Source organism: Triturus cristatus, chromosome 11 (assembly GCF_964204655.1).
Source record: "Triturus cristatus chromosome 11, aTriCri1.1, whole genome shotgun sequence".
Classification (NCBI taxonomy): Eukaryota; Metazoa; Chordata; class Amphibia; order Caudata; family Salamandridae; genus Triturus; species Triturus cristatus.
In genome coordinates this window covers 847,998,072-848,023,377 of record NC_140594.1, presented here as the reverse complement: position 1 = coordinate 848,023,377, position 25,306 = coordinate 847,998,072, and the positions used below count along the sequence as shown (strand labels likewise).

The window sequence follows — 25,306 nt, the reverse complement described above, 5'->3', positions numbered from 1 at the left end:
GTGCAGACAGTCTTAGCAACGAGGGTGACCACTGCGCTCGGAAGCTTATACATTGAGACAAGATATGATCTCTTCCTGCTGGCATTTGTTACCTTTCTGGGAAACCTCAGATTAATGTATTTGTATTTATTTACATAAAAGGATCTGAAGATTTCAACAAGCAATGCTGTTGTACATAGCAACAGAACAACAGTACAAAAGGGCGCGGTCGATCTGGGTGGCAAACAGATACAATTGTGTAGGTAGTATGCATGGTGAAAGGTGGATTTGAACACACAAAAACAGACTTGAGGCACAATTATAATACTAGTTAGACTATTGATATTAAGGAATATATATTCATCAACATATTTACATTATGGAATGTTTGGGAGGCGTTTGTATTAGGTTGGTGAGCTGTGTTGCAATCACAGGACGACAATCTTAGTTCTGAGGATTCACGGAGTACAAATGCCCTCTTGAGCACAAGTGCAGTTAGCAACCAATGAGCGTGGCAGAGAATAATGTCTGGACCCAACAAGTCCGGTCGGAATAGGTCTTTCACAGAAGATATTAAAGAAGCCACCTTTATGGCTCTCTTGGTGTTGCATCTGTCGCCTTCTGTGACACATTTTATACTACTCTCTGCAAACTGAGTTTACTCTTGGCGCTTGAAAAGAAAAACGTTATTCTAAGCCAACAGAAAAGTAGCCCGTTGATCTAGCTCAGAAGAATACAAGAATGGGTGCTAAAGGTTTCAGATCGGACGCCTGCAGGTTGATAAAATATAGCCTAGCGTTTACTCCTGCCCAGAAAATGATGCAGAAAACCACAGGATGGCATGCTCTGCTGCCACTCCACAAGCAAAGGACTCGGTAGCTGGGCGAGGGACATGGCTGGCCTTCTACAGGGTCCAGCTACATTGCAGGGCCACCTCACAGCTCTGTGACCACACATGGGAGGTGAGGGAGTCCAACAGGACACCAGGGGCAAATCCTGCAAAAGCACAAAATGCAACGGAAAGGAATTGGAAGAACGCAGGTAACAAGCACTGATAAAGAAAAGCCAAAAGATCTCACCATTGGGACCTATTGGCTTTGCTTGTGGTTTCTAGCGATGCATGACATGACATAATGACATGGCCGCTTGCTTCCTTTTGTAGGTGTGTGCACCACGTATGAGCTTTAATTTATTCTTGTATACCAAGCAGAGTTGAAACTGTAAAAAATAAAAAAGACCACAAAAAATTTTTTAAAAAAAGCTAAAGGCATTTTTGAGTTGAAGGCAGGGGGATTGAAAGCAGCACATAGGGTGGCAGAAGCAACAATGTGGCATGTGTGGGGAGGTAACACAGAGCCTGTGGTTGGGGGAAGTAACAGAGGGCGCAGATGGGGGCAGAGAAAAGCAAACGGATGGGAAAACGCAGGGTGCAGAAGCACACAGGGAAAAGCGCAACACTAAGGCGAGCGGGAGAGCCATATGGAGCACGGAGAGAGGCAGAAGAAAAGTACACTAGGGAGAAAACTGAAACACATGCACTCTTGTGGAGCGATTTGAGCAAAAGAAAAAAGATTCTAAAAGTGAGTAATGGAAGGACACAGGTAAATTGGATTTGCTCTAGGGAAGGGACACACACACACGCACACGCGCACACACACGCACACACAAGATGAACAAGGCAAGTCATCAAATAAGAAGCAGGCACATGAGGGTGACAGTACAGCCAACCAATGGTATGCAATGGCTCGGCTTGCAGGCCGTTCTGGGTTCTTGGTAAGCTCACAATACATCTTTTGTAATTAAATAGTTGCATTGTCAGTAGGCTAAATGTAAAAAGATGGAAAAACCGTATGAAATTCTCCACCAGGAGTCAACACGGGCAACATGAATAAATAAAAGCACAAAAAGTAGTTCCTGGAAAGCTTTATGTTGTGCATGGGTCGGGTATGGCCATCAACAGAGGGCCATTGGTATAGGGAGGGTTATGGTGGATGTGCAGGAGTTGATAGCATATGGGGGGTCGGTATAAGGAATGGGCAGGTTAGAAATGGGCCTGAAGTTAGTAGGTTTGGGCATGCCTGGAATGGGCAATAGTTCTTGGTGGCATCGAGTGGGGTTGGGGTATGGATTGGGGTTTAGTTGGTCTAAAAGACAGGCATATCACCTTCAGCTTTACTAGTACATCACTGTACACTCTCAGCTACCGCGGAGTCTGGAACGGATCCCACATGGTGAATATCATGCACAAGTAAAGAACCAAGTCTTACCTTCGTACGGACAGGAGATCTTTCCAGCCATCCAATCTACAACAAAACATAAGAAATTGTATGAGTCAACAGTGGCAGGACAAAGCTGAATAGAAGCATCTGGTTTTAGCTGCCAGCGACACTCTGGCCAGGTTAGATTTAGCCCACTGTGGCGTTACTCCCAAATCAAGGCTACTCAGAGGATACTAAACTCAATTTGTGATATCAGACTGATCCCCAAACCAACACAAGACAAAATCTGCTTGGCCAAAAAGGTGCTCTCGCTAGGTGCCTCAGTTCAGGGCCCTCGTTACAATGGCTGTGGCAACTCTGAGAAACAATACTGTTTTTGAACTGGGAATGAAAGCAGTCAATGTAATGAAGGCCTAAAGCTGCCTATTACAGTAAAATAACTTCAAGATTAGAGTGCCAGTTATTCTAAGACCAGACCCCATGTTCACTAAACCATGCAGGAAGTAATAAAGCAGGGTTCTTAGCGTTTTCAAACAACATACGACGTGCAGTCTGCAAAACAGAAACAGTGGTTTATTTACGCACACACTTGAAATACTGACAAAACTGGAAGGAAGAATATGAAAAATTACACCTATTAGCAGCTATCAACATATATATTGGTTTATCACTAGGAGCGCTGCAAACACTTATGATCATTGACTTGGGGCTACTGCATGGAATTAATAGCTGCAGCAGCGCTCCAAACCTGTGCAGCCTCTGGCATGTAGCAGCTGATGGGCCACAACTTAAAGCTTAGCAGAATCAAAATACGTTTATCGACGTTCTTTGCTTTGACTGGCCGTCAGGGCCAGACTGGTTGTAGCAGGCACCAGGTATTTCCCTGGTGGGCCAGAGCCGGTTTTGTGCCCCTGTGGGCCGGCTTTGTCACTGGGGGCCAGTTTTGCAGCAGTGCTGCAATATCAGTTCCCTGTAACAAAAGCGGGAGCGGTGCTTCTTGCTAGCACCCCCTCCACTCACAGGGCCAGTCGAGCAGCAATCTGCCAGGGCTGGTTGCTGTTCCCAGTCCGGCACTGCTGGCCGTAGTTCGATTCAGCCATTTGGGGCAAGTACTAAAACCTTGCTTCTCCAGTGCATTTTTTATCATGTTTAATGGAATAGGACAAGACCACTTAGTCCAAAGGTCCTCCTAGAGTGATGTGACTGGCTAGAGAGGAAATCGCCATCGGAGGGCAGAAATAATTTCCTTATAAAGTAAGCAAAAACTTCAGGGCGAAAGGGGATTTGCGGACAAACACCTACAACTTCCGCTCCTAATAAAAAGCATTACACAAGAAGCAGCGAACACAAGGTTCAGAGGGCCTGCAAACAACTCAGCAGCAGGCTCACTAAACATCGCACTGGGCAGCAATCTTTGAATGCTAATTAATATATTGTATCACTGTTGTACTGATTCAAAGTGGCCAAAATAATGCTTCTAAGTAGATTAAACATACTGGAATGGTAAAATAGTTATATACTGTAGACTATACCATTCCATGGTGGTCACCTACTTTAATACAGTGGCCCAGCCCAGAAACAACCCTGGTCCCACACAGATTTTCACAGTGCAAATCCTACCGCCAAGGTATTGCCAAAGAAGCCAACACCACAACTCTTGTTTATTAAGTTAATTTGTGAGATTCCATTGACCAAATACCAAGCTGGTAACCAGTAGGGCACACAGTTATAAAATTACAAATATATAAAAAATATTACAAATGATAAATCAATATACAACCTACGAGAAAAGGGTCTGACAAGGATTGCAACATTGCACATCTTCAAATCAAAGTGATTATCACATTTTGCCAATGAAAAAATGTGGCCTGTATAGCATTTATCAATGATTTGTCATTGGCAACCATTAGTCATACAGTGACAAATCCTAAATATGCACAAGATTACAGAGGGTGAAACAATATTCAACCCCTCCTCAGACGGTGAACAGGGATTATCAAATTGCAAATGTTCTACCTGCAGGATTTGACAGGGCCAAACACGTGCCTAATACATGGATTCTCGCAATTTCTGTAACGCAATACCGGTCTACAAGTTTTAACACAGTAAACAATTCATTTTTACAGGTCTATTGACATTTAACATAAGGTTTTCACAGTAAATAAGGCCTACTGGGCTCGTTGCAAATTATCAAAATAAAAATATTAGAACTATGGAGGTGACAACTTTTTCCTATGAACCAATCAGGCCTATACAGTTTATTACTGGCTTGTCGTTGAAAACAACTGTACTCCGCATAAACTTACCCACAAGGTAACTATTAGTACACAGTCATAAAATTACAAGTATGTACAAAATTACAGTTGGCAGAACAACATACCACCCTTACTAAAAAGGCCTAACAATGATTGTCAAACTACAACTCTTCCACTCAGAGGGTTTGTCACAAGGGGTATTTAACAACAAATTCCTTGCATAATATGGTACTCCGTGAAATTCAATGTAGCAAAGTACCTGTCTACAAGCTTTTACACAGTGTAATTGCAATCCATCATTAAATGTCTATTGGCTTTAACAAGTGCTTTGCCCAATTAAAAAAAAGCCAGACCTACTGCCTTTGTCATCAGGTTTCATAATAAACAGATCAAGTTTATAGCCTTGATCAATGACTAGGAACCAACTCCGCCCTGCTGTATTCAATATACACTTTTCCTCAAGGCAGAACGTGCAATACAACCACTCTTTTTAGTGGAAGATCACAACTTCTGTCCAATCTAAATCTGTACTCAAGAAAATCAACAGTTTGGTAGAGCCCGTCTCTCAGTAGTGCTTTTTAAAGCTCTTTTTCTGGTGATCACAAGTTCTGGAGACCCTCGCGCTGTAAAGTCAGACCGAGAAATAAAAATAAAAAATTCAAATATTTTACCCCACACAACATTTTAACTGTACATTTGCAGGCCGTTTAAAGGGCCCCCTAATCTACCACCATGGACCCTACTCTATCTTGCATTGCAGCGGCAATCATAGAACCTGAAACCGCAGGTCTCAGTGGTTGGTCTCATCCAGTCAAACCTCCTAGTCTGCCTGGCCCTTTAATCAGAGGAATACTAACAGTTGTTGTTTTGATCATTTATATGACCACCGCATCACACTGAATTGAGATTTCAATAATGGTCATTGGTATTCCCAAACTCACTCGTACTCGCTATATAAACCTCAGCAGGATGAAATACAGGAGGTAACACGGCAACGTTGTGACCAACTGAATACACACAAATCTCTGGAGCAAGTGAAATAACCCACTGATCTAAACCTCAATTTTTTGTTTGGAAGCACATCCATTCTTACTTGCCCCATATTAGTTACCTTCCGTGGCAGTCATTTTCTCTGGCCTAGGCGCCCCTGCAATGACTGGAGCGCCTTGATACAGACCTAAAAACAAAATGCCGCAATACTGAAACAGATGAAATGCTTCTGGATGGAGAAGCTGGCCTCTACTGCACAAGGACTCAAGAAAATGCAAGGTTTACGCAGTACTACTTTAATTGGAAAAGGCTTTATTTCTCAAATAAATTATGTTTGCAATTTCTGTAAATTCTCTGTTGAAATCCTTAAGTCTTCTTTCTATGTTCATTAACATTACTGTTTTAAGTTTGAACTTGTACTGTCTTCAAAAATCCTTTCCCCCCCCCCCCCCCATTTTATTAAATCTTTTGCACTTTCAATTATCACAGGGATCATTCCCAATAACAGTTTTAAGCATTTTTCAGGGAAAGAGTCTCTCTCAAGATAAATCTCAAGGGGTATTTTACCTAACCGTTTCTGCTCAAATAATATTTGGCCCCTCTTTTCATTGTACTATCAGAACTGCGTGACACAGCCTCTCTTTGATAGTAACGTCGAACTTTTTGTTCATTGGTAATTCTCCTGCCCTTTTGCAAGTGCGGTCTGGCATTATTAGCCCGGACCTGAAGATTCCTTTAGTTCTCTAACGATTTTAACTTAGGAAATCTTTGCGTTGTGAATAAATTAGTTTATTTTCAGTCACACTAAGGAGTTTTTACCACTGATGGGTCATTCTTAAGTAATTGATTATATATATTTTTCTAACCTTTAAATATCTCACCGATGCTGACAATTGTTGTGAGAAAAAAAAAACCGAGGTGAAACATTGACATTATATAATTGTCCTACAATAATATTATTGGACTCGATCACAATAAACATTTGTTCCCTTACCCAGCAATCTTCATTTGTTTCTCTTTGGTCTAAAAGATTTTTCACACACTATTCTGGAGTGGGGTTTTTCATCTGCACTGAGTTACCTACACAATTTATTTTACGCAGTATATGTAGATTTTTCGACACAATATGTAGATGGCTACCACTGTATCCTCTGTTTATGTCATTTTGTTCCTTCCCTTCTAAGGAGGAAGCACTTGCAATTTACACATATAAAAAAAAAAAAAAAAAAAAAAAAGCAGCCAGTGCTTCTTTGCTGAGAAGTAACGGGCGAGATCGATTTATAGGAAAATTCTAGGGTTTATTGATCCAGATGGTTATCTCCTTGCTATCACTGTTGGGAACCCATACGAGATTATCTTCTTATGCATACAGCAACGATAAATACATTTTCCAATGAAACCAAGGCCGTAACTATCCATGGATAACTTTTTATACTGGAGACTCCCACGGTTGTAACATTCACAGCCAATGAGGCCGGAAGTAAACAGATTGTGTGGAATTCATCCTACTTGGCATGGGTTATTGTTTAAAGATGCCAGTTTTGCTGCATTTTTTTTATTCCACGATATTTTATTGAAAGGTCACAAAGCATTAGAAGCACAACCTAGTCCAGTGCAGAATACAACATAGTGACCGAACAAGTAGGCAAGCGGACCTTTAAAAACAAGACATTTCAAATTTTATAATGAAAACCAATAATTTCCTCACCCACCCCACCCTCTGCCAAGCCCCACCTATGAAATCCACTACAATCTCCAGTGATTCCTCACACTGTTCACAATTTAAACGTGCGCCATCTCACCACCATATCCCAAGGCCCAAAAAAAAAGAGAAAAAGAAACGATATCCCAGCCAAGCCTCTATAAACCTGTGCAGCCCCTCGCCAGTAAACCATAAACCTGAGAGAACGTAGTGATCTTGGGCATTCCAGACCCAGACCGGATGTGCCAAGGTAGTCGACTGAAAGTTGCCACGGATCATCAAATTCGTACACCATCTTGTGGAGTCCCCACATTAACTTCTCCATTACTAACAATGCCCATAACTTCCCAGCCCATTCATAAATCGTGGGGATTGTGGGTGACTTCAGTTTCTGTGCAATAAGCGGTTTCGCAGCCAAGAGCATATAAAATATTAGTTGCCACCCTCCCTTTGTCATCGCATCATGTCCCTCAGGACGTAGACCAACTATCACGATCCCCGGATCAGGGCGCAGAGGATAACCCACTCCTCCCTTGATAGGACTGAGGACCTCGTTCCAAAAAAAGGTCAGCTTGGAGCAAGACCACCAAACATGAATCACATCTCCGCGTTGGCCACACCTTCTACAACAGCTCCCATCCGACTGCTCCTACATATGCTGTAATTGGTGCAGTGTACTATAGTATACCAGAGCATCATTAACGTATACAGGGATTCCTGCTGCAGTATACTCGTGCACAGAGATGGGATATCTGCCCATGGGGCCTGCCACTGCTTAAGGTAAATCAGATGAGCTAAGTAGTGGGACCAGTGTTTCATATACAACCAGTCCGGGTCCCTTGCGCCTTCTGTCAGAAAGGGAATAGATCTTAGATATAAGGCCCTCATGACCAGCATAGGAGGTGAATGCCTGTCCCCATGGGGTCAAGGAAGGATTGGCTGCCATTTTATTAGGTGGAAAGGAAACCCAATTAAGTAGCAGACGACACCTCATTCTCTCGGACTCAACTAGGGAAAAGTCGTTCTTACACTGCAAAATAATCTAGTACTGCACCACCATGGTACAAATCTCGCATGCCCGCCTCAGATCGGACCGAAACTGCCCCCAATTCAATCCCGGAGTAAAGTCTTTGTTGCCATGTAGTGGTGTAAAAGGAGAGGGGGGGGAAGAAGTTAGGAGAGAAGTTCTAGTGAGCGAGCCCCAAACCTCAAATGCGGTCCGTAGTATCTCAGAAACATAAGACACTGCTGGCCTAGCTGCTTTTGGCAACTGTGGTACAGCCCATAGTGCATGACCCATCACCGCCGCCTCCATATACACCCAAGGAATTCTGTTTCATAGAGGGACTGCTCAAAAAATACCTGAATTGAAGCCGCTTGATAATACGTGGCGATATTCAAGAGCGTCAATCCCCCCTGGCATTTAGAAGCGTGCAGCACTGTTTGTGATACTCTAGCTCACATTCCACCCCATACAAAAGAATCTATGAACTTCTGTAAACTTTTAAAATCACATTCCAGTACTTTACACAGGAGCACCTGGAAAAGACAGAGCAAACTGGGGAAGGTGGGGTGGGGTGCTTAAACTCTGCTTACTAACAGTAAATCTGGCCAACCAGGATAGGTTCAGAGGTTTCCAGCGTACCATGTCCGCTTTAATCGCACTAAGAAGACACAGACAATTGGCGGCATAAAGAGGATGTAAACGTGGGGTGATGAACACCACAAAGTATTAAGGCCTCTGCCCATCGCAGTGGAAGCAAGGTGGTAAGTTTGACACGTGTTTCGTGAAATAGACCCAAGCCCAGCATTTCAGATTTCCCTAGGTTTACTTGGAACCTCGACACAGCTGCATATATGTGCAGTGCCTCTATGCTCCTCAGGATCCATTGCAAGTGATTTTTCACGGTTATGAAAATATAATCGTCAAAAAAAATGTATAGTGTGACGTTCCCCGCCAAAAAGTATGCCCTTAATGTCCTCCTGCCTCCTCACCACTGCCACCAGCTGTTCAACCGTTAGGACAAACAGGAGCAGGGATAGTGGACACCCCTGTCTAGTTCCCCTATAGAGAGGGATTCCCCACGATTGCCAAGTCACACACAAGAAGAGCGATAATTATCTGCCATCCATATTAATATACGTGGCCCCAGCCCTATGGTCCCCACCGCCCTCAAGAGGAAAGCACGATTAAATCTATCCAATGCTTTTTCAGCATCGAAAATATTACCACAGGGATGGATCGAAAATTAGCTTTCTCCACAAGGTGAAGCACCCGCCAGATGTTGACTGCTTGGCGGTGCGGAAAGAACCCCGACTGGTCCAGGTCAATAAGGTACAGCATATAGGGCAATAACTGGTTTGCGAGGACCCTTGTAAAGATTCTGCCATCTGAGTTTAATAGCGCTATCAGGTGATAAGAACCGCTTCGTCGGACGGTTACCCGGCTTAGGTATTAGTTAGATTCACTTCTGTCATAGAAGGAGTCACTGATTGAGCATAGAGAAAGGAGTTGAAAAGCGCGGTAAGGTGTGGGATCAAAGCCGCCGTGAAGGACTTATAAAAGTGGTTAGTATGACCATCCGGGCTGGGCACCTTGTCAGGATGAAGGGTTGCGATGGTTGCAGAGACCTCTTTTTCCCTGATTAATTGCTTCAATATATCTCGGTTGCCATGACTGAGACAAGGCAAGTGTTCCTCATCAATAAAGGCCTGCGGAACAGCCACATCAATAGGATCATCCCGATACAAGTCCGCATAAAAAGCATCAAAAGCTTTAAGTTGGTCTGGTGGGAAATCAAGTAGCGTTGCCCCCGGACACCAAAGTGGGGGAACACTTCTGGCTGCAGTTTGGACTCCAAGACATCTAGCTAGCAAGGCACTTGTTCTATTAGCCTGCTCCTAGACTTTTTGGAGATGGCATAATAGAGATTTTTTGGATTCCTTCACCAACAAATCAAATTGCCCTTTAGCAGCAATGGCTTCCTGCAAGTGGGGATAGGTACCCGTTTCTCGGTGGTGGGCGGTAGTGGCTAGATATGCAGCAGTCTCAAGATGGGCTTTATAATATCCATGGATTTGGCACTGCTTGGCCCGCTCAGTTTTACATTTGCCACAAAGGACTGCTTTAAAAGCGCCCCACGTCACAGTGGGAGAAACATAGTCTCCAGAATTCTCCTCAAAATAATGCTCAATGGCGTCCTTCAAGGCTTGTCTGGCCATTATCTCCAAGTAAAAATGTATCAAAACGCCATGGTAGTCTAGATGTCTTCCGCCTAGATGTGTCCCCCTCCCATAAGAGTAAAGCATGGTCAGAAATAGCCAACTTTTTGTGCACAACAAATCGGATAGAATTCACAACATCAGGCGTTCCCCACATGAAATCTATGCAAGAATACACTCTTTGTACATGGCAGAAAAAGGTACATTTATGTGTGTTAGTGTGACCATGTCTCCACAACTCCACGAGGCCAAAATCCCAAAAGGACTGATGAACAGTTGTGGACATTGCACCTTGTGGTCAAATTGAGAATTTGACACTATATTAAAATCTCCCATCCAGAGCAACAATGCGGGTGCACAATCAATCAGCAATTGGAAGAGTTAAGCCCAATACCTCTCCTGATCCTGACTGGGGACATAAACATTGAAAAAAATTACATGGAAACCTCTGGTACCGGCTGTCCAAATAAATGTAGCGGCACTCAGTTATCCTTATGAACTTGGACAGCTTCAAGAAGAAAATCTTCATAGATCGCTATCATCACACCACATTTATAAGATCGTGCAAAGGCAAAATATTGGGTAGGGTAGAGCCTATGTTGCATTAAGCGAGTTTCAGATGCTTTAAGATAGGTTTCTTGGAGACAGCAGACATCCAAGATCGCATTCTTAATTTCCCTTCACACTCTGTGGCACTTAATGGGGGCATTGAGACCATTAACATTCCACAAAACTACACGCAATACTTAATGTGTTGTACACATGCGAAAAGTGGAGCCAGGGCAAGGGCTCATACCCAAACAGGGGCTGTTAAGTGGAAGCATACCAAAAAGAGGACTGCAACACATGTTTTAAAAGGATACCACCTGTCATCTAAGCAAGCATGACACAGATTTCACCCTCCTCCCACGAGATGTTCCCACTAGAAAAAAAACCAGAATTAACTTTGAAGAAATTGGAAGTTCAAAATGATCGATCAAGCACATTGTGGTCCTAAAAGCTCCCCCAGTGCATCACACAGAACAGCTATTCAAAATCCCAAATGGAGGTCCGTAATAACAAATCTAATAGCATTGGGTGAAACATAATACGGCACACACCCCCAGGGAACAATGAACGTCTGCACAGAAATACAATGTCCCAGGAGTCACAAATTTAAAGTTACATCAACACGCCAGAGGACCCCACCTGCCCGCATATCTTGGGCTCCAGGGTGCACCATAGTCTAGTCAAGGTTCATAGAAGACAGTCCAAGGCTTACAGTTCCTCAGCAGTGCAGTGTTCAACATAGTCTTATTTGCGGGTCACTCTGCTTTTCCTTTTGAGCCCTCGACGCGCTAAAGGACCTCAGTGTCCTCACATTTTGTAGGCTCTAAAGCGAACGATACACCAAACAAAGTGCAGAGCAAGCAGGCCACGCTGAACGGTTTCACAGCAATAGATGTTGCAGCAGCGGCTCATTTGCGAGTTACTGTGTCACAATTAGGTTTCTCCCACTACTCCTTAGAGATGTATAGTCATTCCATGTCGGAATCAGATGACTAATACGTACTGTTTAGTGGCGGTCCTACAATATGTTGCGCTTCCTCTGGCATATGTATGCAATGCCTTTGATTCCCTATGGAACCACAAGGCAAAATAAAACCTCCAACTGTAGCTTATCTGTCGCTTGCGTTGCTCTGCTGTAAGATCGGCCATAGTACGACATTTATTCAGCATAACCGGAAAGAGACCCTGATAAAGATCAGTCGGATGGTCCACCATTGGAATCGTATCTATCTTCCGAACAGCAGTCAGAATCCGGTCCTTCAAAGAAGAGAAGTCCAGTTTCACAAGAATGTCTAGAGGTTTGGAGTCAGCCTTGGGGCGCAGAGCTCAAACTCTGTGGGCCTGGATAATAGGGATGGAGTTTACTTCATCTTCCTGAAAGATCGCCTGAAACAACGCCGTGCAGACTAGCACAATATCCTGGTCTTCCTCCTCTTCTCGAACATGCTGGATTGTAATATTATCACGTCTGGTTCTATCTTCTAGGTCTGTTTGTTTCTCCTGCAGCTTTTCAATATCCGGGCTTAAACACACTGTTTGTGCCGCCATAGGGACTCGCTGTCCCACAATTCCGGAGCCTCCTGGAGGAGCTGCCTTCTTCCCGCTGCCACCACAACTGTAGCGCTATAAAGCGCCTCTATCACCCACAGCATAGGACATGCACAGGCCACACCCAAGAGATGCCCGGGCCATTGGGGGGCCCATCCTTTGCTGTCAGAGTCAGGGCTGGGACACCTCCCTTGGCCCTGCGGCAGGGTGTCATCAGGCTCACCCAACATTATAATCCTTACCATCTTCACCCTCAGGTTCAGGTATAATTTCTGGTCCTGGCCAGGACTACAATCTTTCAATGGACAATTACCGGGATATTACTTTTTTTATTCATACCTTCGTGGTCTGAGACCCAGGTGTGTGGTAGTACCCCTGGGGAGATTCTTTGAATTGCTGCACAAGTGTGGGGGTCGTAAATTACCAGAAAAGGTTGTTTTCATGCTCATCTGGGGACTACCACAGTTGCACCCTGAAGTGCTTGTTTTCTCTGCTTCATTTCTCCCAGGGGGACAAGGTTCTGCCTTTGCGCTCCCTGTGACTGTCTCCGCTTGGAGTGCTGATCTTTCCATATATTACAGTATTGCTTTAGTGCATCATGAGGAAAAGAATGGTGGCCTCCTCAAAGCCATCGCCCTCGCAAGTGGACCTATGAATTACCACCACTGACTGCTTCCTGGCGCGGGCAGTGGGGGGGATTCTCGAAAGAGATGGAGTTGGCAGAGAGAAGGCCATCTTTCACTGGGGAAAGTCCTCCTTTTGCATTTCCAAGTTTTCCCTGCCCTCCTGGCGTCCCCATTGTGTACCTCCAGTCTCACAGTTCAAATGTGGGTTGCTCGCTAGGGAGGAATCAGGACGTGGCCACAGTGTCTATAGACTCGCCCTTGAGAGTGGACGTGTCAGGTGATCTCATCCATGAGCCTACTTAGTCAAGCTCAAGCCCCAAGAACAAGCTCAGGAGATGGGCAGCTGCCCCCAAACAAGGGTGTAGTCACATCAAGGTTGACGCGCAAACAGTCAACACCATGCCCCTCTCACCTAAAGGACTTTTTGCCTGATGCTTACTCGAGAGAGTTCAACGGTGCTTTCAATGCCAAAATGTAACCAATCTTTTCAAGGTTAATGCTCATTGAATCCAGATTGTCACAGATCCTGGATAATTTGAAACATCTTGTTGATCCATCTCCTGGACCTAGGTCTTTATTGTGCGATGTGACAAATAATACCTTTTCTGTGCAACAGAACTTCACTGGGCTGGATTCTCTTCCTGAAATATCTCAGTCTTTACTGTACGATCTAGCCTCCCAACAGTGGCTTACCCCACACCCCCTAAGCCTGCGGTAGCAATTAATTTACCACCTGAAGTAACCCCGTATGTTGTGGTCCTGGGGAATGTTCCACCCTTGACTAGGCCCATGTCGGAATCTTAAGAGGAGCTAAAAAACAAAGTAGTTTAATGGTTAGATACACACTCTAACCTGGGCACGAAGATATATGGATCTATGAACATGGTGCCATGGTTGAACTGGTTTGGGTCTGCAAGAGGTAGGCGGGGGCTGTGTTGTGGTAAATTTTAGCAGACCCATCACCGCTGCTTGTGCCCTGGCTACTTTAGGTTCACTTAGATCTTCTAGACCGTCTAATAGGTGCTTCCCCTTGGGTTTTTCACAAGCCAGAAATAGTGTGCTGTTCCCTGTGGAAAAAAGTTCTGCTGAGGCTGGGCTTTCGGGGCAGATTTTTACTGCTCCCCTTTTGTCCCCAGTCTTGCTGACCACTATCAGATTTGCTCCTTTGGGAAACCTGGACACCTGCAATTGACTTATCACCCCTGCTTAACATTGCCCCTTGTGTTTCTCTGCGCTTAACCCCCTTACGGATTTTCTGGCTAGTAATCCTTATGATCCAAGGTCGTTATCCTGGAATACTGCGTGCCTGGCAGCTAAGTTTAACAACTGTAACTGGGTGCCGTTTGTTAAGAACTGCTAGGTGACCGGTCTGTAAGAAACAAGGGAAAAGCAACACCTTTTTTTTCCCGGAAAGATATAATACCTATATGTTACCCCTGCTGTGCCATCTTCTGCAAGGAGATCCAAGGGGAGACGGATTACTTTTGTTGCTGTGGAACTCCGGAGGAAACCACGCATTTTGCTTGCAATTCTCATCAGTTCCACAGACTGAAGTTACCTTTCCTAGGCTCTACATATTTACACTAAGCAATTTATATAAGGCTAAAGCCTGGTCAGGCAAGCCTTTCAACTTTAACCTTCACCATTGAAATTCTGTTGGAGAATGGATATAGGACGGAGAAAGTTATATTAGCATGTGATTTTAATTGCCATTTGTGAGATTGTCCTCTAGATTCATTATTAGCACGCCCAAATGTATATTGGCAGCAGGGCTTCACATGGTTCATACAAGGGAGAGCTCTGAGCTAAATACCATCTTAAGCACTTTTAATCTTGTTTTCTCTATGGAAAAATTAGTAAAGCCCCCCAACCCCTGCATTTGCCAATGTTTAGAGGGAGGGGCTGTGCTTACATATTGAATTTTATTTTTGCGTCAGCCCCCCTGTCTGGTCTATTATCCACTTTAGTATAGTGCGCCGTCCATTTAGCATTCCTAATCCCCGGTCCTTATTGATTGGTGGGATAAATGCTGGTGCTAGGACCTTGCCAGAGACTCAGGACGTTCTCTCGCTCTCTCTCACAGATCAAGGTAGGAGACTTAGATGGCCAGATGTGGACCCCACACAGTTTAAAGAGTCTCTATGCCCAGGGTGCAGGCAAAAGATTTCCACGTTTGGACCCATGCTCCTAGAAGTGAGGATATTTTATTGGCACATTGGTATCTCACATAAGGTGTTGGCACTACTTAAAACCTCTGTGCTGAACACCAGGCCCCAGGAATCAAAATGGTTAACCTTAATTGCTATAAGGCCCTTCGACAACAGAAGGCAGACCTAAAGCAGCTACAGAGAGAAAAGGATCGTGTTGCTGCCCGTCGTAGGGAGTATAAATTGGCACCCGCAAACTGAAAAACCATCTTAAGAAAGAGAGCCTGGGACGATCTAGATCAAGCTTGCACCACTAAAGTTAGTTCCTTGCTTTGGCGGGTTATACATCAGCCTGGTTTCGCTAATGTAAACAGTCCGGCTTTATATGATGTAAAGATAGAGGCCCCCCGCTAATGAGGTAACGTTCCTTAAGGCAGGGCTCAAATAACTCAATGTAAATACTTAAGGCAACAATTGTACAACACACATATTACAATCTAAATGATAAACTAGAAAACATGTTGAAAGAAAGAACCAACAAATGCTATTTTTTCTTTAGAAAGCACAAAATTTATATTTTATTGATAATCATTTGAACAATAAAAATAACCCAATCATACTATTCCATTCATAACTGCAGTCATACGTCTCATGCAATCTAAACTATTAAAAACAGCAATTGATAACAGAATTGATAGTGGTCATTAAATATCCAGTTATGTCTAAGAAAACAATGTGGCACAATTTCAATTTGACTGTTGTATTTGTATTCTACGTGCGTTTCGGTAATGTGTGTTGTACAAGTGTTGCCTTAAGTGTGAACAGTCCGGCTTTATGCCACAATTTTACAGAGCAACAGGGGATAGAGCATTTTGAAGGGGTTTATAACTATGGGTTTAGTGGAGGTAATGAGGACATAGGTGGCTTTGCGGCGGGCAGAGCTAACGTGGTTTTCATTAGATGAAGTTACTTAGGGTATTTTGACATTATCACAGAAAAAGGCCTCTGGGTCAGATGGGATACCCCTGATTTGCTTTTCAATGACTGAGATCTAGGGTCCAGCTCTGACATTGGTCTTTAATGCCACTGCTAGGGAAGGGGCCCCGCCCTCATGGTCCACTACTGTAATTGTCCCAGAATTCAAGAAGGGGCAACAACAATCCCCAGTGTTCCTGGCAGAGATCCCGGATTGATGCCACTGTGAAGCTCTGGGGAGGGTACTTTTAATTAGGCTGATGGTGTGGGCAGATAAAAAAAATATAATTTCCGAAGTACAATATGGCTTTAGGCCAGACAGATCAACAAACTATCAATGCTTTAATTTATATATAATTATTAACAAGTACACCGCTGTCCTGCCCTAAGTCAGTACATCTGGCATTCATGGACCTTCCGTCCGCTTGCGACAGGGTCAACCGAGTGAAGCTGTAAGGCTTGCTTCTCGCATTAGGGCTGTGCCCGGATATTGTGCTTCTCTTAAATGATCTACATGCCCACACCTCAGCCATGTGCAGCACACTCAGGGATTGGCTTGTACCCAATCCTTTAGAAATCGTAGGGTGGTTTGTCAGGGGTGCATTCTTGACCCCTTCCCGTTTACTCTATGTTAAGGGACTAGAGTAAGCCCTTTTATTGGTTATGGCCGAATGCAGAAGGGAGCGGACATGGTCGCTTCCAGTTCTACTGTACGCAGACGGCTTGGTCCTCATGGCGTGGACCACCGTGGTTTAACAGTTGTTGCTGGACAAGTCTGTTGCCTTTATGTCTAGCCTGGACCTTACATTTTACAAACTCGTATGTGATGGTAGTTGGCCCACGGTCTATTAGATCAAAAACCTTTAATGTGGGAAATCACACCTTGGCTAAGATCTGTTTTTTTTCCCATATCTGGGGGTCCTGTTTGACTAATAAAAAGTGGAAGCCCCTGAGTGATAAGAAAGCGGAGCTTATTAAGGCCACAGGTGCAGTGGCTAGGTTTGCCCAGAGGCTGTGTAAAAGGCCCTTCAGAATTTTATCCAAGGTTTATCAAGTGTTTCCAAGAACCTATATGGTAGTGAGACATGGAGATAGACGAAAGCGGATATCCATAATGTTGAAAAAATGCTTTAAAAGCATATGGTGCGGGTCCTCCAAATCACACCGGCTTTTGTTGTCCACGATGAGTTAGGAGAAAATTACACAGGAGACATACGGCCCTCAGACCATTGTTATGCTGTATTATGGTCTGGACCAGGGAGGCATTTCAGTTGACCAGGTTGATCCTTACTGATTCTCTCTCCCATGACCATGTGAACAAGATCCCGTGGATCGCATATGTTAAGTCCGCCTGTAATATCTTGGGTAGGGAGGACTTATTCTATAGCCCCTATGCCTGAAGTTGGTGAGGGACCAGTTTTTAAAACACAAATCACTACATAGAAAGCAGTTATAACTGCTGAAACTCATGGTTTGGGGGCGTATGCTTTTAAAAACAGTCCAGACAAGGGAACCGTATTTACTCATTGCAACTAGTTACAGGGATAGATTCTTGCTGACCAGATTCAGATTTAACATACTGCATTATCTTCTGGCTCCTCCTAGTGGTTGGAGCCCATCTGGTACTTTGGGTCCTTGCGAATGCGACAATGGGTCTCTGCAGGAAACCCTATATTTTTCTAGGTATTTTAGCTCACCCAGAAGGGGGTTTATTATGCCTAATAGAAGCCTTTAATTTTGTGCAAGTTCGGCCAACGCTCATTGTTCCTTCAGCGCCTGTGAAATGAACACCTCATATTCACAGTCTCCTCTTTTTTAAGAGCTGCGTTTAGATTGAGGCAGTCTAGGCCTGACTAAGTTTGTTGCTGCTATTGGAGGATCTTTATACATGTGATTTTGGGGCTGTTATTTATTATATATTTTTTTTTTTAAACAACAAATTTGTATTGACTTTCCAAGGTGCCGATTGGGCGAAGCCCGGTGAGCATCAAACATGTGATAGTCAGTTTGTACAAGTGCACGGCACCATTTAACATCCCCTTGGCAGGTCTGCAGAACATCAGACCCAATCTCCCCTCCCCCTTCCCCCCCGCCCACGCACCGAACACCCTATAAATAACTGCACACAAACAATGCAAAGTTGCCCTTTTACCCCTGCACAACCCCCTTTCCCTAAACCGGTGAGTTGCTCACTACCAGTTTGTCTATTGGGTCTCTAGATATTGTGGGCCCAAGAAGTGACAAGTCAATGCCTCGGTATGTGGCCCAACGCGCCCAAATCTTATGTTTCTGCGGGCAGCCACATGCCTGAAAGACTGCAACTTCAGCTGACATACATCTATCCAGTGCTTTTTTTCCCAGGTACCTATACTGGGCGGGGATGTTGCTTTCCAGTGTTGAGCAATGTCACGGGGGCTGTTATTTTTAAGGAGCTTTTACTTGATTTTATTGTTTTACTCAATGAATATTTAGTGTATGTTGCATTTATGTTTAACATGTATGCATTCTGATACTATGCCCTTTTCTGGTTATGAACATAACCAAATAAAGACTTACTTACTCAATATCTCGGCTCATAGTCATTATATCGTCTTTGCTGGTAGCTACACTCACCCAGGGTGTGAATTTCCTTGGAAACGTCCGCTAGGTCGGACTTCAGTGTCTGCATTTGGGTAGTGATCATATTGGTCAGCTTATTATGGAGATCACCAAGATGGGACTGGAGGTCTTCTTTCATTAAAGAAGGTGCTCCCTCAGTCTTCTTTGTCTCCAAGGTGTCAATAAACTCATCTGACAAGGGAGAACTGCCCCAACAGTCTAGGGCTTCCCTTGACGACAAACGCTTTGGCATAGGCTATCACATAAAGGTCAACACTCAGCAAAGCCAATCTGCCACAGTTAAAAGCTCCACTAAAGTCCTCAAGGCGGAAAAACAGAGGACAGTAACACACAGAGGCCCGCCACTGAGTGTTCCAGAGAGCAGCACACAACCATAGGCAGCAAATCAAGCTGGTGACACTGGGGGTCCGCAGGGTATTTACCCTTCCTGTACAGACCTATAGGTTCAAATATAACGTCCCCCAGGATGTGAAAAATAAACACCCTGAAGCTGTAGCAGAGGCAACTCCTCGAGCATGGGTGAGGCAGCGTGCAAAACTTCAATAAAGTAGGCAGTATGCGCAAGGGAAAAATATAATCAGGTCTTACCAGGGCTTGCAGTAGAGCAGTTGCCCAGAACACAGAGGAAGGCAGCAAACAAGTGTGGGAAGGTTGCCCTAGTCCTGCTAGATGCATTCACTTGCTGTACAAGAAACGCAGAGCGGGACCACCACCCCCACGGCCGTCCATCCTTACTATTCTGCGGCCTCGCTTTGATATTCACGAGGACGCACTACGCTTGCCCCAATCACTGAGACGGGGACCTCAGCTGCCGATACGTCCGGGGGTGTCCCAAGCCGCTGCTTAAAGGAATACCATGGTCGGCCCCCACTAGAAAACTGCCATCCGCTGCCCCTCCGTGGGCAGACGATGCGCCAGTGAGCCCAAAGAGGCCTAGGCACGGAGCTCAGCCGCCATGCCGGGCCCCGGGGGAAGCAGAATCGCAGACTAGTCTTCCCCCGGGGTCATTCGCGCAGGAGAGGACCAGGTAGGGTCAAGGGGTGGAGTTAGGGGGTGGGTATAAGAGCGCAGGGGAGGAAGGCGACTTCCTCTTCCTGCGCTCGGCACCATCGGGAGGGTTTAGCGAAGGAGGGGTAGAGTGCTGGGACGTAGTGTAGGGCTAGGGCCTGGTCCGGGGATCGTCGTGTCCGGCGGTTGGGAGTGGAGTCGGGTCGGTGCGGACGGGAATTGCGGAGCGAGCGGCACACGGAGGAAGCGGCGGGCTTTGCTGGTCTTGGGGCGTGCCGGGCGGGAGGATCTCCTCCGGCCCGGTGTGCTAGGGGAGGCGTGGGTGGGCTTTGAGCTGGCCCCGCGGGCGGCGGCGGCGGGGGTGGCGGCGGCGGTAATGGCGTGTCAGGAGGAGCCGCTGCCACCACAGTCTCAGTCAGGTCTGCGCGGGAGGGGGCGGGGCACTCGGCGCTCGTGGCAGGCGCGCAGAGGCCGGCGTAGGAGCCTGCCTCCGCGTTTGAATTTCACCCCGCTGGAATTTCATGCCCTCGGGGCTGAAGGGGGCGTGTCTGCTGCTCCGGCCGCAGAGGAGCTGCTTTCGGGGGAATTTCGGACGTCGGTCAGGCTGGTGTGGTGGAAGGGGCGGCGGCCATGGGGGCTATGGGGCCCAGGGCTGCTTTGCTGGTTGCTGGGGAGGGCGGGGAGGGGGAGGCGGTGGCGGTTTTGGGAGGGGGAGGCTTGGTGGCTCCCGGGGGCGTGGAGTGTGCGATGGTTGGCGCAGGGGGGCTCGGGGGCGGCGGATGATGGGCCTCTTGATCTGTCTCTGGGGTCTAGGGCCTCTACCCCCTGTTTGGCAGGGACTGGCGCGGGGCCAGGGAGGGGGGGTGGTCTCGGGACCGTCCGGAGGTGTTTTGACGCAGGTGGTGCCCACACAGTCTGCTTTTGGGCCGCCTGGATGGGGGTTTCAGGGCTCCCGCCCCCTCCCCCCTCCGCTCCCGGGTTGGGGCGCTGGGACGTGGGCGGACAGGCTCCAGGAGCAGCGCATTTTGGCGCAAGTGGCCGCAGCGAGGCGGGCGGACCAGAGCGTGGGGAGGGTGGGGGCGGTGTGAGAAGTGGAAGTCGAGGGGCCCACGTCGCCCACGTCCGAGGAAGAGAGGAGGCGGAGCAGGAGGAGTTGCTGAGAGCGGAGAGGGTGAGGTCGCGGATGGGGGGGGGGGGGGGGACGGACGGCCGGGACGGCTTTGAGGCCCGATGGTGCCGGGGCCCACTCAGGTTCGAGCGGCCTGAGGGGTAGGGGGGGATCCAAGCCAGCAGCTGTCGGCAGAGTCCGGGGGAGTACGGCGGGGCGCAAGACGGCCCCATGTCGCCGTCACGAAGCAGTAGGGCGGTCCGCGGCGGCCATCCCTCCGGTGCGGGAGCGGGCTACGGAGGCGGGGGTGACAGGGTCACGGGTGTCTGGCACTGTGAGTGGCAAGGGTGTGAAGAAAGCGGTGAGAGGTGTTGTGGATGCCGGAAGGTGTGGAGGCAGAGGTGGAGTTGGATTATGGTGAGGAGAGTGAGGAGCTTGAGGACGGGGAGGTGAGGGATGACTGTGACCTGACGGGCGCGGGCAAGGACAACAGAGAGGTTGGTGTGTTACAGGTGCCCCAGAGAACGGCGGACAAAGAGACGGCAGTGACACGACGGGCAGCCCCTTCTGGAGGACGGCCCAGCGAGCGACATCCGACATTGGCAGGTGAGCAGGCTTGGTGGTCTGTGTGGGATGGTGGCCCAAAAGGTGGGAGGAAGGCGGCTTGTAGGTCGATTGGAGTGGGAGACGGTTCAGTGAGGGACGTTGGGGAGGCTCCGAAGGGCGGGCTTGCAAAAAGGGACAAGTTGGGCGAGGGCAAGGCGGTGACTTCGGCGGGGGTGCAGACGGAGAAGGATGACGGGCCTGGGGACAAGTCAGGGGTTAAGCTCCCGAAAAAGCTGCCCTACATGGGTTTGGCTATGCCCTTGGGGTCGCATCTGTCCGAGAAGATTAGGGGTAAGATCTGGAAACACGAATACGTGGACGTGTTTAAATTGTTGCATAGGGAGGTGCAGGCCAAGGAGGGCTCAAATGAGGAGGAGTGGGAGCGGACTAGGCGGCCGAGGGTACCCGTGACCATCGAGAATTGGACCTCGGCATTTCTTATTTATGCGAGCATATATTGCGAGAAACATCCCGACAGGGCGATCGCATTATGGAAGTATATGGACATAATTAGGAAGGCTCAAATGCAGTTTGGGGATTTCGCCTGGCTGAGTTATGATGAGGAGTTCAGGGCGCGGGTTAGCGCGAACCCCGAGAAGCATTGGGGCGAGGTGGACCAGGAATTATGGATGCAAGGGATGGCGTCAACGCATTCCTCAGCATCGACGCACACGGCTAGTGGTTTGCCAGTAACGTACCTGTCTTTTCAGTAGCGTCCCGCTCACGGTGGAGCGGGAGGGAACGCAACAAATACAGGGGGCGCAGGACAGGCCAGCAAGCCCGGCACTTCCAATACTGGGGCCTGTTGGAGCTACAATCGGGGATATTGTTCCAGGTATCCGTGCAAGTTCAAGCACGAGTGTTCTAAGTGCGGGGGGAAGCACCCCCTTACGCAATGTTTTACGCTCACTACTCCTTCCGAACAATGGAGGAATTCCAAGGGTCGGGGACAAGCTGGACAGAAGGGCTCCTACACCGGTTAAGGTGGAGGCGATGGCCCCGTGGCTCTCCCTTTACCCGGATAGGGAGGCCGCCTTGAAGATTCAGTGGGGCTTTACGGAAGGTTTTCGGGTCGGTTATCAAGGTCCCAGATCACGGAGATGGGCCGACAATCTCAGATCAGCGAAGGAATTGCCGGGGGTGGTGGCAGCCAAACTCTTGGAGGAAGGGAGGATTGCGGGCCACTTGTATGCCTGGCCGATGGAGGATTTGATTATTTCTCCGTTGGGGGTGGTGCCGACAAAGGAGGAGGGTGAGTTTCGCATGATTCATCACCTTTCGTGGCCAGATGGACAGTCTGTGAATGATTTCATCGCGGAGGAGGATGCACGGGTGCTTTATGCGTCGGTGGATGATGCGATCCGCCTTGTGCGGGTGTATGGGCCGGGGGCGGAATTGGCGAAATGTGATGTGAAGTCGGCTTTCCGCCTGCTGCCCATACACCCTGCGGATTTTGCGCTCCTCGGAATGCAGTTCGGGGGGGGGGGGCATCTTCGTGGACAAAGTCCTGCCCATGGGGTGTGGGATTTCATGCGCATTGTTTGAAATGTTTAGCACTTTCCTGCAGTGGGCATTTACGCAGCTGAGTGGGCATCGGGATGTCACGCACTATCTGGACGATTTCCTGTTCCTCGGGAGGGCGCGTTCGGGGGACTGTGGCAGGGCTCTGACGGGTTTCCAGGAGTTGGCGAGGCAATTTGGGGTCCCTTTGGCACCTGAAAAGACGAGTGGGCCGTGTTGCGTGTTGACATTCTTGGGCATTGAGCTGGATTCCATTCAGTGGACAGCGAGGCTCCCGGCCGCAAAGGTGGTGGAAATTCAGGAGTGTCTCCAATGGGCGATTGGTGAGAAGAGGATCGCGTTGAGGGCGGTGCAGCGGCTGTTGGGGTTCTTGAACTTTGCGTGCAGGGTGGTCAGGGCGGGACGGACGTTCTGCAGGCGGCTCGGCATGGCCATGTCGAGGGCAGTGCTTCCACACCACAGGGTCAGGATCTCCATGGGAGTGAGGGCGGATCTGCGGACATGGCTGTTGTTCTTGATGGAATTCAATGGGGTGTCTTTGGACTTTGCGGAGGAAAGAACGGTTTGGCAAATCCAAATTTACTCTGATGCAGCTGGGTTTGGCATTTTCTGGGAAGGAAGGTGGTGCGCAGAGACCTGGCCGGATCACTGGATGAAGCAGGGGAGGAGCATTGCGTTTTTGGAATTCTTCCCTTTGTTGGTGGCTCTTGAAGTGTGGGGTCCCGAGTTTCAGAACAGGGCGGTGTTGTTCCATGTGGACAACATGACGGTGGTCGAGTTGGTCAACCGACAGAGGGCAAGGGATCTGAGGGTGTTGCGTTTGTTGAGGAGTTTCATGCTGAAGTGTTTGCGTCTGAATGTGATTTTTCGAGCCAAGCATGTTCCGGGGGCGAATAATTACATTGCGGATGCTTTGTCTCGTTCGCAGTGGCAGCGATTCCGGCGATTGGCACCTGGAGCGGATCTGTGCAAGACGTGGCTGCCGGATGGCATTTGGGCCCTGGGGGAGTGAGGGTGGTAGGCTTAGTGGAGAATTCTGTTGCTGCTACCACCAGGCGGACCTACAGACTGGCGTGGGCGGAGTTTGGAGCTTTTATGGGCTGGAGCTGGGATTCTGCCTCTGGGGAACAGGCGACAGTGGAGCGAGGAGTGTTACAGTTTGTACTGCACTGCATGGACAAGGGGTTGTCGGCTGCAACTATTTCAGGGAAGTTGGCAGGAGTGTCATTTTATTGTTGTTTGTTTTTTGGTTTTGACCATACAAAGAGTGTAATTGTGAGTAGGGTGCTACGGGGTTGGAGCAGGGAGAGAGCGGGGGGGTGGGGTGGGGGGGGGGGGGCACTGTTCCGAGGGAGGCTATGACACTTTGAGGTATTGGTCCGGTTGGTTGCGGCGTTACCGCTCTGTTGTTATGAGGAGTTTGAGGTTCGGATCTTTCGCTTGTGTATGATTTGGATGTTTTTTGGGGCGTTTCGGGTGTCAGAATTGTTGGGCACATGTGCGGAGGGAGGGGCGGAGGTATGAGGAGATCAGATTGGATGCGGGGCGCCTGGGCATTTGGCTGGGGCGGTCCAAGACAGATCAGTTGGGACGGGGCAAGTGGGTGTGGTTGAATGAGAATGGTGGTGGGAGTGTATGCCCGGTGGCTGAATGGAGGTCATTTGTACTGGCTACGCAGGTAGGGGAAGGAGAGATTTTCTGTCACAGGTCAGGGGCACGGGTGACGGTGGGGCAGTTGTTGGCAGTGCTGCGCATGGCATTGGTGCGTGTGGGTTTGGAGCCGGCGGGGTTTGGCACTCACTAGTTTCGGATTGGGGCGGCGACGGCAGCGGCCCGGCTGGGGTGGTCCTGGGATAGGATTCGGCAGATTGGTAGATGGAGGTCGCGGTGCTGTGAGCGGTATGTGAGGAAGTGATGGGGCTGGGCGCGGAGAGATGGAGACTGTGGGGGATGGGGGTGGCTTCTTTTCTGTGTGTATCTAACATCTGTTTCTCCCTTAGGTTGCGTGGGAGGACCTGGGGCCAAGACGGTCACATGGATTGTGGGGCATTCCTTTGTGCACTGGGCATCGAAATATGCGGAGCAACAGGTGTACGGCCGTAACCTGGGACTCAAAGGACAACATCACGAGGTGCACTGGTGGGGCAAAGGGGGAATGCGATGGGGGGGCACTACTGCCCTGGCTCGCGAAGATGGTCCCACAGAAGGGTTGCCCGGATCTGTTGATCGTCC

The 25,306-nt window shown here is 48.0% G+C and overlaps 1 protein-coding gene across 4 annotated transcripts in view; it reads right to left on the bottom strand.

The window, feature by feature from the left end:
- The window catches only part of HS6ST1 (heparan sulfate 6-O-sulfotransferase 1), a 244,591-nt gene that overhangs the window by 131,412 nt on the left and 87,873 nt on the right, over window positions 1-25,306 (bottom strand). For all 4 annotated transcript variants that reach the window (XM_085634641.1, XM_085634640.1, XM_085634638.1 and 1 more), the window contains one exon: window positions 2,247-2,282. In XM_085634641.1, the coding sequence (XP_085490767.1) occupies window positions 2,247-2,282 (36 nt within the window). The remainder of the gene's footprint in view (window positions 1-2,246; window positions 2,283-25,306) is intronic.